Genomic DNA, 19,681 nt, shown 5'->3' with positions numbered 1-19,681 from the left:
CCCACAAAGCCCCATCCCTACCCAACCCAACAAATTATAAAAATAGGTATCTAATATATCCAGCTTCTCTGTACAAAAATCTGTATAGATTATTTAAAATGAAAACACTGAAGAATTGATAAGCAAGCAGAATCACAGCTTGATTTTTGTGCAGTGTGAGCAATACTCCGGTACCTGGAGAACAGCTGTTTGGGGAGCAGGAACAGATGTGACCTGTCCTACACACAAGACAGATTCCCATTTATTGGACTTTTAAGACACACAGCACAAAGAGAGGGCTGAAGTGAGTGGTTGTATTACAGAAGTGACTGTTACAGTACAAAATGATGCTCAGATCCTACTAGTGGGCCCAGTTGCACTCCCACTGAAGGCACAATGGGTTTTGCTGTTTTCAAAGGAAGCAGAGTGAGACCCTCTTGTTTTTACAAGGAGGACACCACGGGCATTTCCAGCCTTGTGCTGAAGCCCTTGAGATGTGTCTCTCAGTGCTCATGCTCAGTGATCCAACACGGCCAAGAGTAGCACAAAAATTCCAAGAAGTAGAGTCCAAGACCAATGGCAATTTTGCCATCAAGCACTCCACAGCAGGGCTCCTCCCCAACCAGAAAAACTGAGCTAACTCAGTTTGCACATCCAGATGCCCTTTTATCACAAAGAGAAAAACCTAAAACACTAGAAAGTAAATGAGGGCGAGAACACAGCTGTGGAATCAGTGCTGTGTTTGCTGAAACACAGGGAGCCAGACCCAAGGTGGTACTGCTGAAATGTCACATACCCAGCAGCAACAGCAAACCACCACCAGGAGCAGCTTCATACGAGGCTACTGAAAATTAAGATGGAAAAACTTGCATTAGGGGTAGAGAAAAAAACCCAACCTTTCTGCTGCTGTGCAGAGGTTTTTTTAGCCTATTTAAGAGTGGATTATTGGAAGCCTCCAGCTCTTTTTATGAAGAGCCCAGTTTAGAAGCACAGTGTTAACACACCTGAATGTTCACAGATACATTGGTAATAATTTCAAATAAAGTCTTATAAATAAATAATTTCTGAGTTGTTGTTAGTAGGAATTTAGTTTCTCATTATATTGTTTCTAGGAGGTAAAGAATAATAAAATCACCACCCACCCACCTCACAACATGGGGAAAAGTGCCTTTAGTTAAGCAACTCAGCAGTATTTCTGTTTGGTAGCATAAGCAGTGAACACTCCCTGCAGGGATCTGCTCCACCACAAAAATGACTTCCAGAAATGGTTTCTCTCTTTGTGTCAGTGATATAAGGACCAGCTACCTTCAAGGTCTCCAAACAGAGCTAGGCATTTGAAAAGTCAAGCTATGCTTTCATCACTTTGCCACCACTACTTGTTAAGATCCTGAAATTGGACCTTCACCTCACAGCTGTGATGGCTTCAGTCAACAGATGGTAGCTCTCTAATTTAATCTGCTCACAAGAAATCAGCTGCACTCTGCCACAAATAGCAGAAATGGAGCTATTAAGCCAGGAGCCAGTTTTTATAATAGTTCAATTGAGAACCTCCAAAGGTCATCTAGTCCAACCCCCTCTGCAGTAAGCAGGAGCATCCTCAACTAGATCAGGTTGCCCAGAGCCCTGTCAAGCCTCACCTTGAGTATCTCCAGGATCTTCACCTGACTGCCAGGACTTTTCAAATATCATGGAGAGTGGCTTGGCAACTACATCAGCTAATTCCCTCAGGACTCTGGGATGCATTTCATCAGGTACCATGTTCTTGTAGATCTTCAGGTTCCTCATGATCATGCACCTTGTCTTCACTTACGGTCTCCCTGGTCTCCAACTTGCGCACCATCAAAATGAGAGCCTTGAGGAGAGGGGTTGCCAGTGAAGACCGAGGCAAAAAAGCTGTTGAGCATCTCAAGCCTTCTCCTTGTCTGTTGTTCCTAGTTCCCCAGTGTTGCTCCTCATGGGAGCTTATGCTTTATTTTACCTTCCTTTTCTGGTTTACATGCCTATAAAGCCTATCTTGTTTTTCTTTACATCCCTTGCCAAATTCAGTTCCACTGTGCCTTGGCCTTCCTGACCTCGTTCCTACACAACTGGCAATGTCCCTGTACTCTTCCCAGGATGCCTGTCCCTCCTTCCACTCTCTGTGTAGCCCCAGTTTGCCCTTTAGTTTGACCAGCAGGTCAGGACTCAAATGTGGTGGTCTCTTGCCTTCCTTGCCTCATTTCTTATTATACCTGGGGATTGAGATCTCTTGTGCTCTCTAGAGAGCATCCTTAAGTATCTGCCAGCTCCGTTCTGCTCCCTTGTCCCTGAGGGGTGTTTCCCATGGGGTCCTATTCATCAACTCCTTAAAGAGCTGGGATTTTGCTTTCCTACAGTTTAGGGTCCTAACTATGCTTCTCAAGGACTTCATACCCCTTAGGACAGTGAACTGCACTAGTGCATGATCGCTGCAGCCCAGAAAACAAAAGTCTTTCTCTACAGCCCACAAACCCTCCAAACACACCACCATACCAGCCCTAATAATGCCTCCATTGGGGGAAAGAACAAAATTCTAATGCAGGACTTTCACTCCCCACCTATCCCAAGGAAGGCAAAGCTAAGAACAAATCGTGACCTGAACACAAGCAGATTGTGTAGTCTGGGCAGAATGCACAATTAAATAAGCAATGTAAGTTCTAGGTTGTATTTGAATGTTTATTTTGACTTTCAAACTATAAAACCTCATTGTACTGATGTGGCCAATGGCCCTTTGGTACCACCTCAAAGATACATTAGAAAAAAAAAAATTTGCCCAAGGAGGATTTGACAGCCGTCAACTGGAATGAACTGCTCTAACCTTTACTACAGAACTGGTTTGATAAGGACTCAACTTTCCATAAGTAGACCAAATGCATTATTAAGTAATTATTCCTTGAACTAGGCAGACAAAACATCAGTTAAACATAGAAAAATTCAAGGCATTGTTGATGACTGGCACCAGTAATAGAGGGACAAGTGCTAGGTTCTGTGTGAACCTTCTCTTCCCTGGATTTAAAGTTTTGCCCACCCAAATCAATGAAACTGTTGTACCTCCAATGCAAGTTTCCATACAGAAAATATTTGTTACTGACCTGACAGAAGTGACAATCTCAATGACATGGAGTGCAGTAAAACAGCATAGAGGAGACCCTGCAATGCTGCTGTTGCTTTAACTGATCAAAGTTCTCCAAGGGAACACAACTAAAGAACTAGCTCACAGCACATTTCAACAGCCATTTCATTCTTCCTGCCCTTTTTAAAATGTTGAGAGAGCAGTGAAATTAAAAACCAACCAACCAACCAAATCACTATGTTATCTTCCACAGCTTTACAGAACCCCCATGGTGAAGTGGACTCTCTCTCTTCTATAAATCCACTGTTTGGTTCTGCTGGGCAGGAACACGACTGCTGTCCTTGTTCTGCAAAGTGCCAAAATAAAACCTGACAGATACTTCCTTGTCCAGGTGAGTTGCAATGTGCTTCTGCAAAAAGCAAATGCAACATGGGAATGAAACTGGGCCAGAGGTACCCATTTCTTTTCTCGGCTCAGAAGCATCATGAAAGCATCTACAAATATATGCAGTTGCTCACAAACTTTAGGCCAGTAACTTAAATTGCTTCAAAGTGGTGTTGGGTGCCTTAGCTTTCTGCAGAGGCAGGCAGATGCCTGGGATAGAGAAGAGGAACTGGGAGGCCAACTCTCTATCTTTTTGTATCAACTGAACACCCAAACCAAGTGCAAACAACTAGAAGCTTTCATGGTGCCACACTGTAGAGGTTTCTTCTTTGGCTGAACTGCAGCATTCAGCTTTCCCAAAACAACAGGGAAAGGCTCTAGTGGGAAATACTGTCTGTATAATGTTCTTGACAGGACAAACCCAGCTACTCAAGAATTACAGTGAGGAAAGGGTTGAATGATACTGCAGATAAAAATGAATCCACCATCAGCAGATGTTACACTTCTTGGTCTTTTCAGAAATAATAATTACTTCAGGCCAGAAAAAAGGAGAAACATTAATGACAGGCTAGGAAGGTAAAGGGAAAAATAACTCCAAGCAAATAAAAGACCACCACAAGGTATCTGGCTACATTTATTTCTGAAATTATTCTTTAAGGCACAAAATAAATCTAAAAAATAGGACTGGATGTATGAGGGGAGGGGCAGAGGAATTATCTGTGCCAGACAGGTGCAAATGCAATCTCTACAATTCATTTTCAGATCTGACCTGGGAATATTCCCAGTGTGAGTCAGGGAGGATGGTGGAAGTAGAAGAGTGTTCCCATTTAGGAGAGGTAGGAGGTAGTGGGGTGGTTTGTTGTATTGTTGTGGGCGTTTTTCCACCACCTCCAGATGTACACACATAGGTTCCCTGGCCAGACTCAAGTTCCCTTCCCTTCCTTCAGAGAGCTCATTTATGGTTTGCACTCAATCCTCCAGTAGAGAAGTGAGGCCTTGGACCACCCTTCACACCACACCTGCTCACAGAGCAGGGGGTGGCAAGAGACAAACCTGTTCTTGTGTTCTTGCCCTCACATTAAGTGCTTCAACAGATGTTACAGATGTGTACGCTTGGCTTCAGGTAAACCTCCATTTACTGTTTTGTTCCCGCTCTGAAGCGGAATCCCAGGCATCCAAGGTGCCCTTGGATAAACATTAGGTAGGTGGAACAGCTGTCATGGAAGGGAACATGACATTTTCAAACAGCCCATGACTTGACCTATCCAGAACAAAGAGGCTCTCTTGCTGCAGGTGAGACTTTTTTTTTTTTTCTTTTTTTTTTTTTTTTTTTTTGGTTCTGAATGCATGTAGTGTATGACACAGCTGTCTAAAATAATCCTGCAGAAAGCGGATTTAAAAGTGAATTTCATGCACAGGATCAACCCTCCAAAACTGGGGTAATTCTTGGTAGTAGGACAGGTTTAAAGGCTCCAAAGATCTTGAGTTTAACTGCTCTGGGAAGAGATCACATCTGTGGACTGGGGGTCACAGAAGGGTCCAAAACGCCCATAGATGTCCTTAGCCCGGACTGCAAAGTAGTATTTGCTGCCAGACACAAACTGTGTAAGAGTGCATGCCATAGGGAGCGGCAGGGCCTTCACTTCCCCGATCTTCTTCCACTGCGAGGGTGTAGTGGCACTCGGGTCCTCGTGGTAGGCATAAAGATGGTAACTGTCCACCGTGGCACAGCTCCGGTCTACCTCCATGACACTCCATGACAGCACAATCCCGTTCTGGCTCTGTACCCGTGCCAGCTTCAGCTGTGGCTTCTGAGGCAGAGAAGTGTTGGCAGCTTCTGGGGGCAGACGCGACGGCTGCGGCGCCTCTGGGAGCGGGGCAGGATGGACAGGGCGTGGTGGCTCCTAAGCAAGTAAGAGCCACAACGGAAAGTTCAGTCTGCAGCAGTGGAAGGAAGCTTTAATTCATCATTCCCCAGGCAAATGAAAGCAAATTAGCCTTTAATCACCCTATCACCACAGCTCTAAGTCCTGTGCGCAAAGGGAATAAAGCAGCAGCAAGTGTTGAGAAGGGGTGGGACCAAGGATGCCATAAGTGTTGTTTTTCACATCTAAATCTCTAGCTGTACAATCACTGCCACAATCACTTCCCTACATCCTCTTTGCTTTCCACCCAAGAGGTGATGGACTGACTGCTGTGCCCTTAACCAATCTGAGCAGGCAGGTTCACACATCTGAGCTGCTGTTGCCACATTACCTGAAACACCCCAGGCAGCCGACTCATCTTTTATACAGGCAAATTTTCAGTTACTAAAGGAAGAATGGGTGATGGTGCCACATGGATTTTATCACCTTAAGCTACCACAAAAGCTCACTCTCAGTTTCCAAAACATTTTGAAATAAGGAGCTTTCTTTTTTTTTTTTTTCTTTGTAGCACATAAAAGTCCTAGGTCTCTCATTTGCATCTTGAGAGGTATGAAATGTTATTCCTCGAGCCAGGGGCCTTTCTGGTTGGAATCTGGGGTAGTTTTTGTCATGTTAAATGTTCTGTGTGATATTGGCTTGATTTATTCTCATTATTTATCACTGGAGAATGCACAAAGTTGAATGGTGTCTAGATTGAAAGAATGGTTAGCCACCTTGTTGGCAACATATTTACCATTTCAGGGTATCACAAGTGATGTGACTGCCCAGTGGTGAATATGCAGGCAATGTATTTGGTTCAGTCTCAACAACAAACCCATATGAAATGAGTCAGAGTCAATTCTTCTGTATTTACAAAAAGGGGTTTGAAGTGATGCAGAAGGAACTGCTCCCAAACAGTGATAAAAACCCCTCTGAAATTTGGGAGTTGGCAACCTTAAGGTTCTTGTCTGTACCACCTTCTCCTAGCTCAGTTTTGCAAACAGCTGCACTAAAACTACTCATCCAACTCCTAGCCAGATCATGACTAAACTTTCCAGTGACAGTTCTTCTGTATCTTTGACTCCACAAGCCACCAGAAGACAATTCATGCACTGTTTTCCAATGTACTCATAGTGATCTGGAGAGCTGTGGGCTAAGCTAGTAAGAGCACAGCTTTTACCACTCTTGGCAGAAGGTGCTGTAGGTGGGGAAGTGGTGCTATGCAAGTGAACTGGCTGCAGCGTGTCTACAAGACATGTCACTATTCTGCAGTTCACACTAAGAAGCAATCTGAAAGCCACCAATGCAGAGGCAAGCTTGTACTTGGCATGAAGTGATTTCAAGAGACAACTCACAGCATGCACTTGAGGCGGCCGATGGTGCACCGTGAGCTGAGGGGCTCCAGACCCGAGGGTCAGTCCGTTGTTCACGACGTACGCAGCTGTCTGAGGCATCCGCACTGTCATACCTGCAACAAGCACAGGCAGCACTTGGAGTACTCCATACTTCAAATCAACTCCACAGAGAGCACTGGAAGACCAGCTCCTCGGTCAGCGGGATGACAAGAAGCTTCAAAATGGCACACCCAAACTCCTAGCACACTGAGGAAGTGCTGCTCAACCACAAAACCAGCTGAAGCTGGAAAATGATCCTGGGCTACATCAAAAGAAGTGTGACCAGGAGGATGAGGGAGGTGACCTTCCCCTCTACTCTGCTCTTGTGAGACCCCACCTGGAGCACTGTGTCCAGTATTGGTGACACTGAACTGCTGGAACAGATCCAGAGGAGGGCCACGGAGATCGATCAGAGAGCTGGAAAACCTCCCCTATGGGGACAGGCTGCAAGAGTTGTGGCTGTTCAGCCTGGAAAAGAGAATTCTCCAGGGACACCTTATAGTGGCCTTCCAGTACCTGAAAGGGACCTAAGAGAAAGCTGGGGAGGGACTTCTTACAAGGGCTTCTAGTGGTAGGACAAGAGAGAATTGATTGAAGCTCAAGGAGGGTAGATTTAGGCCAGACATCAGGAAGAAATTCTTTACAGTGAGGGTGGTGAGACACTGGAACATGTTGCTCAGGGATGTCATGGATGCTCCCTCCCTGGAGGTATTCAAGGCCAGGCTGAATGAGGCCTTGAGCAACCTAGTCCTAGTGGAAAGTGTCCTGGCCCTTGGCTGGCAGGGTCGGAACTAGTTGATCTTTAAGGTCCCTTCCAACCCAAACCATCTATGAATCTATGAAAAAGAGCAAGTGTTTATGTCTGCAGAATGTTGGTTTGATAATAACTTGTAGCATGAAAGAAATAGGGGGGGAAAGGAAGTGTGGGAGATACAGACAGCCTACGTATGAATAGAAAAATAACAAAAGCTTGGAATTCAGAAAGGAAAAGATAAATGCTGCTGCAGCAGAATGATAGCCAACCAGTATTCAATTGCCAGAAGGCTGTACTGTGGATGACACTGAAAACAAAAGAGGTGAAGCTTGTCCTCTCTCACAAGAATGGACACCACAATGTTACAGGTGTTAGCATCCCATTCATTCCCACAGCAGACTGACCTGTCAGGAATAAACTCAGTAATTTTCTAGCCTTGTACATGATATCCAGAACTCTTGCAAGCTACCAGGCTTTTATTCATTTTACACTGCATCTCACTCTCAAGTAACATTTGGCATGTTTATTGTTGGAACATGTATGTTCTGTAAGCAGCAAGCTTTTGACTGTTGTTACAGGTTACCAAAGATGTCCGCTCCTGTCTAGATATGCAAGGTTTGGAGCAATCTCCACCATCCCCTAGTTCCACACTTGTCTAAGATGGAAGCATGAACAAAGTAATGAGAAGGCTCTATCTGATAATAACCTCACTGAGCTGCCTAAGGTAGCACAATGAAAGTGGAACATAACATCAAGTCGAAACTTTCTCAGGTGGGCTACCATTCACCTCAGAATTCACATGGGATGGCATTAGAAACCTGATCTCACAATAAGATTTCAATACCAAGGTACACAATGTGGCTGGCAGGACCAGGGAAGTGCCTGTCCCCCTGTACTTGGCACTGGTGAGGCTGCCCCTCACATACTGGGCTCAGTTTTGGGCTCCTCACCATAAGAAAGGACATTTTGGTGCTGGAGTATGTCTAAAGAAGAGCAAAGCTGGCAAAGAGTCTAGAGAAAAGGGGGCAGCTGAAGGAATTGGCTTTGTTTATTCTGAAGAAAAGGAGGCTGAGACCTAATCACTCCCTACAACTACCTGAAAAGAGGTTGTAGTGAGGTGGGTGTTGATCTGTTCTCCCAAGTAACAAGCAATAGGACAAGAGGAAATGGCTCAAGTTGTGCACTAGGGGAGGTTCAGACTGGACATTAGGAAAAATGTCTTCACTGAAAGGCTTGTCAAGCACTGGAACAGGCTGCCCAGGGAAGTGGTTGAGTTGGTGTCCCTGGAGGTATTTAAAAGACTCATGGACATGCTTAGGGACATGGTTTAGTGGGGGACTTGGCAATGCTAGGTTAACAGTTGGATTTGATGATCCTAAAGGACTTTTCTAATCTAAACAATTCTATAATTCTAATACTTCAGAAGAGCAGCCTGCAGAGTGACATGTCAGGAAACCACAGCTACTGTAATTGCCCTTCACACAAACAGTTATCAAGCTATGATCACAGGTGATGATGGTCAGAATTCTAATGTCATTTATGAGTCTGACGCAGGGAAGTCACAGTGCTGAATCTTACTGCTTTTATTCTAACGTGCTGAACTCTTGGTAGCTGCTTCACATCAGCTTTTTCCTGCAGGCACATCTATCTAAGGAGCTAAGGAAGCTGTGCAAACTCCTGTAGGAAAAGCAGTCACCTGAACTGGCCATTCCTCATCTATGAGAATTCAACCAGATATGCTGTTTTAGCATGCCTGTGATTCCATCTCAGGAAATGACAATAATCTGAAGAAGGATGGACAGAAAAGCCTTAGTGAGATGTAAGGGACAAATCTAGCATTATTTTCAAGTATGCAAATGACTTAGTTGAGGCAGAAGTTACAAAGCTACAATTTGCAAAACACTTCAGATGAGTTCTTCATCTCTCAAAGTGCAAAGATCTTACTCCTGAAGCATCTGCTACTGACACTGAAGACTGTTTCAATGGCAATCTAACACAATACACACCAGCAGCAGCATTTCTGAAAGCTGTGTAACAAGGTGGCAAAAAACCAAAAATGGCCTAAAGGATGGAAACTCCTGACAGCTAAAAGGGATCAAGAAACATGACTGAGGTTTTTTTGTAAACAATATGTGAAGCCTCTTTGCCTGGTACACAAATATGAAGCCTTGAAATTAATCTGTGTTCTAACTAAATTGGTCTTTTTTCTACTCAGGTTGGCCATCTGGCTTCACTGTCCTGAGGTACAGGAAATGCACATCATTTTCTTACATCTTATGTGGCCTGACAGACGATAGCACTGCAGAGTACAGACATATGTTGCAAGCCAGAGTAATAGAACTACCTGTAACAGAATTACAAAAAGTCCAGTGTTAAAGGGGCCTCTGGAGATGATCTAACCCAATCTTCTGTTGAAAAAAATGCTCTGAGATTAGGTTATTTAGGGTCTGGTCAAGCTGAATCTTAGTTATTTTGGTAAAAACCTGCCTTGATTTCTATGAATTTGCAAGCAGACAACTGAAGGATAAACATTCATTATATCAGTGGACCATCAGGTAGCAGCACATTACACAGATCTGTTGTTGGATGATCTTGTCCAAAAACCCATGAATTCCCTACCTCATTGAGCTCTCCTAGAGAAAGCCTTAAAATAGTGTATTGTGTTCTTCAACCACACATTAATTATCTTGCACCTATAACACTAAAAGGTATGCTGTAGTTATTAATACTAGTGATGTGTATTTAGTCATAATTGCTCTAAAAAGTGGTAGATTTTGACAAAGACATGTATTTTGGTACCAAAAAAGGGAAAATATTAAAAATAATTGACATAAGTCAATGGATGCTTAAGTCCTCAAAGCTCCTTCCAAAACAACAGGTAGATCACACATGTCTAACTTGCAGCTAAGGGTTATGATGATGAAAACTAGGTGTGGGCTGGGGTTACCTTGCCTTTTGCAAGCAAGAATGCAAGATGCAAACATGCCCCTCAAAATATACTGCTGTTCAGGAGAGCCTGAACTCAAATTCAGATGGCACAAGAGTGTAAGAAATTTAGGAAACAGGGGCAAATACTCTGAACAGAACAGCAATTTCCTCATATCCTGGTATTTCATAGAGCTAGCTCAAGAGCCACCTGATCAACTTGTGTTTAGGTAGCACAGGTGATTTTTTTTTTTACAGCCTATGGCAATGCAGCTGAATCCAGTTGTAAGAGGTACTTAGAATTAAATTGCTACAAACATAAATGGCTTCGTCCTTTCCAAAAATTACCACTTGAAAACAATGAATCAACCCTTTCTGCACAAACCTACATAAGTACAGTCTTACAAAGCTCAAGCACGCAGTGTTCTGAGTTTGGCTTCTACAGATACAGTCAAAAAATCACTACCTGACCAAAACAGTAGGTTCACAGTGCACCAGAACAGAGAAATTTACGTTTAACACAAAAATAACTTTAAGTGTAGAAATTGTTAGGAGCTAAAAAAAGGTAGTTAAGACCTACCACTTTGTAATACAATATAAACTATGATTTAACTGTAAGGTCTTCATTTTTGACAGCTCATTTAAAAAAATGAATTTACTATTCTGGGAAGATTATCAGTTACACGTTTGCGAAGTCAAGATGAATTTGCTGACATCTCTAGTCAAGGAAACTGGAGCATGCATCAATTTCTGATAGATTTGGTGAGAAATTTCATTTTTCTAGGCCTTGAGAAAATAAGAGTTTGTTGGGCACAGGACATCAGAGATTGTTAAGGAATTACACTGGGATGATTGATAGAAATGTAACTTTCAGACAGGAATTTAGACATAATTTACTACATGCTCAAATATTTTTAATATTAAACAGTTATAATTAGTATTACCCTCCACTGCCCTGTAAAAGTATTGTACATGTCATCCAGAGACACTTAATTGACAGAGCCAGTACCTGAGATGACTTAAATCTTGTTTTTCCTGGAGGGGGAATCATTTCTTCATAGCCTGTGATTTTCTCAAGTCTGTAAGTTGGCATAAACCCCTAACCTCTATAATTTGGACTCGTATCATAAAAACAACAAGCAACAAACTCAAAACAAAAACCAAACCCCACATCCACCAGGTAGAATACATCAAGCTGTGTCATGCTAAAACGTGCAGGGAAGGAAGCATTCCCTACCTCCAGTCTGCGGGTTGACTGGCCTTAAACCTGGGCTTGGCATGAGAGCTCCTCTTACAGGGTTCTGAGCTGGTGGTGCAGGAAGGGTGGTATAGACCACCTGATGGTTAGTAGGGACTCTTGGTATAGGAAGTTTTGCAGCAGTTTGAGTCACTGGCCGATGAGTTACATTCACTGTTGTTGAAGCTGGAAAAAGACAGACAGACCACACCTAGAATGGAATTCCATGACAGGAAGCTGATATGGCTATTGCAGAGTGCACACCTTTGGAAAACTCACTCGGCTGAGCCATGCAAAACAAAAACTGCCTCTGTGAAATTCTATCTGCAATAATCGTGCAAGAAAATCCAGCCTAAACAAACAGTAGTTTTCACCTGAAGTAGTAATGCCAATATACACATACAAATTCCAAACAGAGAAGATACACCTAACAGTCCAGCAAATAAAAGGAAAATAGAAGGTCACAGATTTGAGCAATATAAAACCCATCACCAAGCAGTCAGAGGAACATCACTCACAAGACAATTCCAATGGCAACTAATCTTCAACAATCATCTACAGAAGAAGAGAGTAAAACATAGGAAAAAAGGAGAACCTATGCTTCATGTTAGAAAAAAAAAAAAAAAAGGAAAACAAACATAGAAACAAATCACACTGCAGACAATAACAGTAAACTAGGGATGGAACTTCAGTGTCAGCCTTCCCATTCACTCATCTGGAAGGATTAGTTACCATATGGAGGTGGATGCAGCTAGAAGTGATGTTGCTAATATTTGGATTTTTTCCCATTACTTAAATAAAGCAACTGCTACAAGGTTTCTTTTCCTTCATAATTTCCATGACCATCCTTAACAAGAATTATTCCCCTTCATGAAATTAATTTGATTCTTAATTTTTTTCAGAACTATAAAACTAGCTTTCCCTTTCACTTAATCAGTTTTGAAAAAACAGTCATGGGAGACTGAATGGAATGAAAGATTAAAAAGTGACTCAAACATTCTGAATATTCACCTGAAAAGAGTAGCAAAACGTAGAACACACAAGACTTTGGTTTAAGGAAAAAAAAAAAACAAAACCAACAGTCACTGCATTGACATCATGATGGAAAATGAAGTTACCTGCAGGTAACACATGTAAGGTGGTTGGGGAAGGTCCACTTGTTGGCACACCTGTCTGCTGCACAGGGGCTGGCTGCGAAGGCTGTGCGGGTCGAGCCAAGGGCTGGGTAGATATGCTCAGCCCTGTAACAGGTGTCTGGTTCTGCTTCTTGGTATCTGCTGTAAAACAAAATAAAGTTATAGACAATACCAAACAGAAATGAGAACATCAGAGTTTTAGAACCCTTTCCCCCCCCCCTCAGTCACAGATCAGCAGAGAGTATTTCCTAGCATGACATTTCTTTGATCTTTTCATTCTGCAAACAAAACAGTTTCCCCTCACTTTCATCATCTCCATCTTTCCCCCCCCATACCCCACAACATTTTATTCCATCATCACGAAGTCTGCATATTTCAGCATAATTTGGAAACTTGGCATAGTGTTCCATTAAATTAAGTCTTAAAAAGTTTCTATTAAATAAAGAATAGGCTAAATCCTTAAGAAGGACTAATCACTGCTGTACTCAATTTATTGCTTAAAAAAAGTGATAGAGCTTCTTAAATACATCTTTGATGCTTCCATCCTTTTGTTATTTGCTGACTCTTTCCTTTGCCAGTCAGTCCTGTTTGTTGCTTTATTGGATTTCCATGCTATTTTCTTAAAAACAAAAGAGAGAATTGCTTTATTATTTAAAGAAAACTTTAAAAAGGAGAATTTAGGTTGTTCGCTCACACTGGCATCACCTTTCTCACATGACACCATGACTGACTAATGAGAAGTGACAAACAGTGCCTGTAGTTTACTACAGCAGTATTTTTCCTGCTTATTTGTGACAAGACATATTATTGAGTGCAAGTCTGTGCATAACCAAGACTGCGCATGAGCTGAGTAAAGATGAACAGAGAAGCTTTAGCCTGGATATTTCAGCTATATTACAATAGTGGTGGGTAGAGAAGGTGCCATCAGAAATTAAAAAGCACCACATAAAAAAGTAGGTTTCAAAGGGCACTTATTCAAAAAAGGTTAACTCTAATAAAATTGTACATGCAGCAGCCACTGATTTAGTAGAAAGAGCACATAACAGAATAATAAAAGATATGTTAATATGTACTTTACTCTTGAGAAAATCTATAACAATGTTTTGAAGAATACCTTTAGAAACTACCAAGACTAGATTTCAAAGCACTAAGAACAGGGTTAATTAATGGCAGAGCAGCTCAAAATGGGGTTTTAACAATTAGAGACCATTCTGATGGTCCCACCAGGCTGCCTTTAATACCATGTAGTAGCAGTTCCCTTTAACAAGCTGCTATATGACAAATTAAATGCAATTCAGGACTCCCAGAATACACCAAATTGCAGGCCAAGCTGCCTTTCTGTAGACTGAACAGTCAAGCCTACTTCACTGAAGCCATTTGATGAAAATCTAATTTTTAAATCTTTTTCCCCCCCAAAGTCTGTAACAGGAGCAGCAAAGGGATGATCATTTTGAAAACAAAAGGCTCGACAGTGCTCTCGGCAACATAATCTGAGGATGCCCCTGCTTACTGCAGAGGGTATTGTTGGACTAGATGACCTTTGGAGGTCCTTTCCAACCCAGACCATTCTATGATTCTGTTTCCTGCTCTTTCATGAACTAACAGGTCTTCTGATCAAAGCTTCTTTTGTTTTCCATGAGTAGAAATTTCCCAGTGTTCACCAAATTCTTTGACTCTGAAGAGATTCCTAGAGAGACACACACACTTGTTTATTTCCAGACTGATGCAGGTTTCAGCTGTCATTGGGTAACTGAAGTGATGTGTGTGCATTCTTAGTCACAGAATCTTTAACAGTCCTATTTCACTGAAACACCAGGGAGTAACACACCAAGCAGAAACAGAAGTTTATTCCTTTCTGTCATTCATGGGGTGAAATAATACACATAGCTCAATTACCCCTGCAGCTACGAAAACCTTTTTTACCTACCTTGCAAGGAGTTATCATCCTCTTCATCCAGTGTAAGATCAATGACACCTCCTGAATCAGTTCCTGTGACCTTCCCGCTCTGAAAGACAAAACTCCTTCATTTTGCAAAAGCCAATCCAGGGAACAGAGGTGGAAAAGGGATATGAATTGAACATTCAGAAAGAGAGGTCTCAGAATTGATACACTTATTAGACAGGAACAGAAGTCATATGAGCAGGAAGAGGAAATTTCAGACAAATTTCCCAGGACTTGAAAAACAGACAATCATCAAATAACTGTATTGTGGTATCAAATATTAAAGTCAGAGTAAAAAGCCCTGCTGACCAGTAGCATGCTGTTATTTTATGGACAACTAGCAACTTGGTGTTTCAGACTCTCTTTCAACTGTACCTCTTAACATTTTAACCCAAGGGGAAACTGTGTTTTTCCCTATAGTAGTATAACCTTTTGACAAAACAGTCACCAGGACAATCTATTACTTATCTTGAGACAGCTTGGTCTATGTGACTATAAAGAAATTTGCTACAGTGGAACCTGTATGCCTCTAAAATATATCATCAAAAGCCATCACGAAACTTCAATTGTATCCACCTTTTTAACATAATTTCATTACTGTATTTCTATCTACTACCACAAATTGTAGCATTCTATTATGCTACATAGGAAGCCATTTGTAACCATCTCTTTATAGAGGATACAGGGATTTCTAATGTGCTGTGAAGGCTAAATCCTATTAAAAAAAAAAAACTCTAGAGGATCATCAAACAAGATTCAGCTCCTGGATCAATTGCTATCCCTTGGCTGTTCACAACAGAGGGACATCAACAGGTTACTTCACATGATGGAAAAAATGTTGGGGGAAGTCCTGTATGCTTTTGGGGTTTTAAATATACTTTCTAGAATAAAATATTGAATTATGTCTGATTTCTGGTTCCTTAAACCTGCTGCAAAAATTAGTATTCGATTGTTTGCTTGATACAAGATATGATCATTTATTGTTGGATTGAGCTGCTACTAATTTATGGATTGGAGTAAAATAGGTTCCTTAGGAGAGACAAAAGGTTATGAAAACAACATAATTATCCAAATCTCTGAACAATTGAAGTGGAAAAAAGCGTAAGTGTCCCACATGGCCTGTACAGACACCAACATGACCAATCCTAGGAAGATCAGAGATTTTTCTGTGTGGTTAGATGGCGACAGATGCACAAAGCCTAAGCATTTTGATTATCTGCTCTATGACCTTTCCTTTGGGTAAAACTAAGTCTTTAAGGAGGTCCTGAAGACAACTCTCACAGAGGCAAGGCCTTGAGAAGAGGAAAAAGAGATATATATGATTACTAAGGGCAAACAGAAGCTCTGTCTGAATTATTGGTCCCTGAATTTGGAATGCCAGACATGACCAATCTCTTCATTACACATTATTACAACCTGAATTCTTCTTAAATTCCAATACTGGCACTGATGAAATTCTGCTAATATTCTACATGATACACAACTGAGTAAGAAATATCTAACTACTTATGTTCACAGCTAATAGAAGAGATCTCTTTAGGGATTCTATCATTGCTATACATAGGGAAACATCTTTCATATTTATTAACCAGGGAATTCTTCTGTGAAGTGATTTCTATTTCAAAGACTTTCCAGTTGTCTTAATATGATGAGCTCATTTGCCCACTTGAAGCTTAAGATAAAAGGCACATTGAAATAATCAATGATTACTTGATTAGCATAGAGTCGAGAAGAATTTCATTCCAACTTGATAATCTTCCCAGCCAAGGCTGTGTATTTTGAACTATGACTCTCCCTGCCAGGACAAAGTAGATTGAAAAATGAAGGGGAAGATTTATAAAGAACTGGAGAAAATAGAAACTAGCACTAAGCTATTAATTCCTCCCCACTATAAAATGCATTAGTCTGAAGCAATTTCCTTTCAATTCTTTCTCTGCAAGGAAATCTGAATCCTTAGAAAACCACTCTGTATGAGAGCTATTTTAAAGCCCTACTTAACTCTGCCAGTTGAGAAAGTTCTTTGAACTTCCAAGTCAACAAGTGTCCCTGCATGCTTTTTTGGTGGTTTTTTTTTTGGCTGTGTTTGGAAGGCCAATATCTTGACTTAAACAGGCAGCTATTAAATAATAAATCCAATCAGCAGTCAAGGTCTCATACATGCATTTCTCAGGAGGAAAGACCTTTTTGTAGTTTGCCACACAATTCAAGGTTTTCTACTAAGCAACCTGGCGGTGATCTCAACAGGAACTACTCATAAGTACTTAGGCTCTTCCATGACCCACAAGAGAACCTGCAGATCTGCAGGACAGCACTGAGTGGTGCTCTGTGGTACATCCTCCAGTCCTTACTGCAGGGCACACACGCCAGCTACTCCAAGAAGATGCTGTACTTCACCCAAAGCACATCCTTAAGTCCTGACTCCCCAACCTTCCCAACTAGATTGATTACCCTAGTTCATTGACCATGCATCTCACTTGAATGACGATTTAGGGGTACAGCAAAACGTTAAGGAAACATCAAACACTGAAAATGCTACACACTGTGTTTTCTAGCCAGGGGGGTATGTTATAAACAGGGTATCCCTACACAGAAAGGACTGGTAATGGTGCCTCACATAAAGGTCAGGATTTTGACTATTCAGAGCACCCACCTACACTCAAAAGGAGAAGGGGTATCCTTTTCTGTATCCTGCAGTGTTGGCACACAGTGTTAGATAGTTGTGGGTATCTCAAATCTAGGAAAAAGAAGGTTCAGGAAGAACTGGGAATCAGGTATTAGAAAACTGGACCACATTACTTTCACAGGATAAAATTAAACAGATCTGAGAGAGCACCTTTATCACCCTATCCCAGGTGTTATGGAGTGTTGTCCCTTACCACCTAAATGGTTAAGACCTACAAATGGAACTATTTGGAATCATCCCTGTCGAAAGCAAGTAATAAATGATTTTCAGAAAAATTATGCCCAGATGATCAGGAAAATAAAAACACTCCTTTGGAGGGATCATGGCTATTTTGCTCAGAAATTCTCTCAGAGAACTTTTTGTTGCTATAAAGACTTGTGAAGACTGCAGTTTATAACAGAACTATGTTTGAGGAAAGGCTAGAGAAACAGCTGCTACTGCTTTTGTAAAAAGACAGGAATGGGATTCTGAGGCAGACTGCTATGTCACACATCAGAAGAGGAGATTCACATGTGCTGCTCTGAGCAAAATTAGAAACCACCTTAAGAAGGCTTGCAGCTCTGACAAAGGCAAAGGGAAATCTCACATTGAACTTTCAGTCATGTATAAACATTTACATTTATCTCAAAAACTGAAATAAGAGAACAAGTCTTTCAGTTCCTAATATTAGGTTTCAGCAAGCACTGGGACAGAAACTGGCAATGCAAAAAAGCAAAGTCAAGACATTGTGGTCTGCTATCAGTTTTTAGCTTTCTCCAAACACAGGAAGCCAAGAACCTGAACCTGCTTGAGCTGATCTCTGCAGAAGAGCAAAATGATGGATGCATCAGAACAGTCACACTAGTGAAAGAATTAAAACCATTTAATGAGAATCAAAACATATGCCTGGTGCTTTAGTTCACATATTGCCTAGCAAGTCTGAATAATGGAAGATATAATTGCCTTAGAGTATCATGTAAGCTGCAATGGAAACCAAGTAAGCACAGCAATATGAAATGATCTCTATTTAAAGATCTAGTTACCAAAAAGTTGAAAGCAGACCAGACCAGAGAACCAGTCTCCAAACAGAACAGAAGTGGCACAAAATCATTTACATCAGCATCTGGGTAGCTCCTAGTAATCAGAGAGAAGTTTCCACTGAGAAACAGCAGACACATCAACTGCCAAACTCCCTTTTCCATCCTTTTTAACAGCTCACATATCTTCATGTATATGTCTTTAAACTCCAAGTAGAAATCCCCCAGAATGCTGTCATTCCCTTTGCCCTTTTGGACCTGTTTTCTCCATGTCTGACAAGGTAACTTTATATGATCTGGAAGGAGCAACATCAGGGCTGAATCATCCAGTTAACCACAACTGGGTCTGAGCTGCCTTAGTTTAATCTTTCTCTGCTTTCACACAGCAGCCAACAATCCTAACACAAAACAAGGCAATGAAAAAAAATAAATGGAAAATGGAATTAAAAATTGAACCTAATACAATCCTACTCTGAAATGTCACAGTTTTAAAGATAAATGCGAAAAAATTTTAGGAAGAAAGCAAGAAAAATACAAGACTTCATCTTTTCCTGTCTCCCTAATTTTAGTCTAGCCACATCTTTATTCTTCACCTTCCCAATTAAGAACATTGAAAAAAGGGATGTGGAGAGAGAAAAATGCCATTCCAGTTCCATAAAGAAAACAAATACAAGGAAGGTGACTGAATTTAAAGGCCAAAGCACATATGGGTAGGTATGATGTTGAGAAAAGGAGGTATCTCCCACAACTACAATTGCAAAATTGAAGGTGGAAAGTAGTTACAACATCATAGCATGCGTCTGTCAAACTACTGAAGAAAACTGTAAGAAACGTCTAAACCTCAAACCAAACAATGTTACCTGTTACATGATTTTGACATACACATGCCAACATAAACATGATTGTACCACACAAAAAGAGGTAAATATTAGTATTTTGAAGAAAGTGCTGAATATGAGCTTCTCTATTCACACTGATAGATAAGATTAAAAGGAAGGGTTTGGTATTATATAACGCCATGGTTCAGTTCATCACAGAGAGATAACAATGCTTAATGCCACCTGCTTTTCAGAATGGAACACTTTTGGTATGTAAAAGTGAAAACTGAAGGGGAAAGAAAAAAAGAAAACAAAAACAAAACCAAAGGTGGCAACATAAAAAATACAGCACAAAATAAAAATTCATTCCAGGGAAGTAAAGATTAAAATCCTGCAGATGATGTGTGACATAGTCACA

General features: G+C 41.2%; 1 protein-coding gene across 2 annotated transcripts in view; it reads right to left on the bottom strand.

The window, feature by feature from the left end:
* Nucleotides 1-4,814: 4,814 nt before the first annotated feature.
* The window catches only part of ATF7IP (activating transcription factor 7 interacting protein), a 66,474-nt gene continuing 51,607 nt past the window's right edge, over nucleotides 4,815-19,681 (bottom strand). Inside the window, exons 11-15 of one of the 2 annotated variants that reach the window (XM_054387149.1) lie at nucleotides 14,732-14,810; nucleotides 12,787-12,945; nucleotides 11,669-11,854; nucleotides 6,714-6,826; nucleotides 4,815-5,358 (exon numbers count right to left, since the gene is read on the bottom strand). In XM_054387149.1, coding sequence (XP_054243124.1) covers nucleotides 4,942-5,358; nucleotides 6,714-6,826; nucleotides 11,669-11,854; nucleotides 12,787-12,945; nucleotides 14,732-14,810 — 954 coding nt within the window. In that variant the 3' untranslated portion in view covers nucleotides 4,815-4,941. The remainder of the gene's footprint in view (nucleotides 5,359-6,713; nucleotides 6,827-11,668; nucleotides 11,855-12,786; nucleotides 12,946-14,731; nucleotides 14,811-19,681) is intronic. The other variant, XM_054387150.1, reaches the window with a different exon arrangement.

Source organism: Indicator indicator, chromosome 14 (assembly GCF_027791375.1).
Source record: "Indicator indicator isolate 239-I01 chromosome 14, UM_Iind_1.1, whole genome shotgun sequence".
Classification (NCBI taxonomy): Eukaryota; Metazoa; Chordata; class Aves; order Piciformes; family Indicatoridae; genus Indicator; species Indicator indicator.
This window is presented reverse-complemented; position numbering and strand designations above follow the sequence as displayed.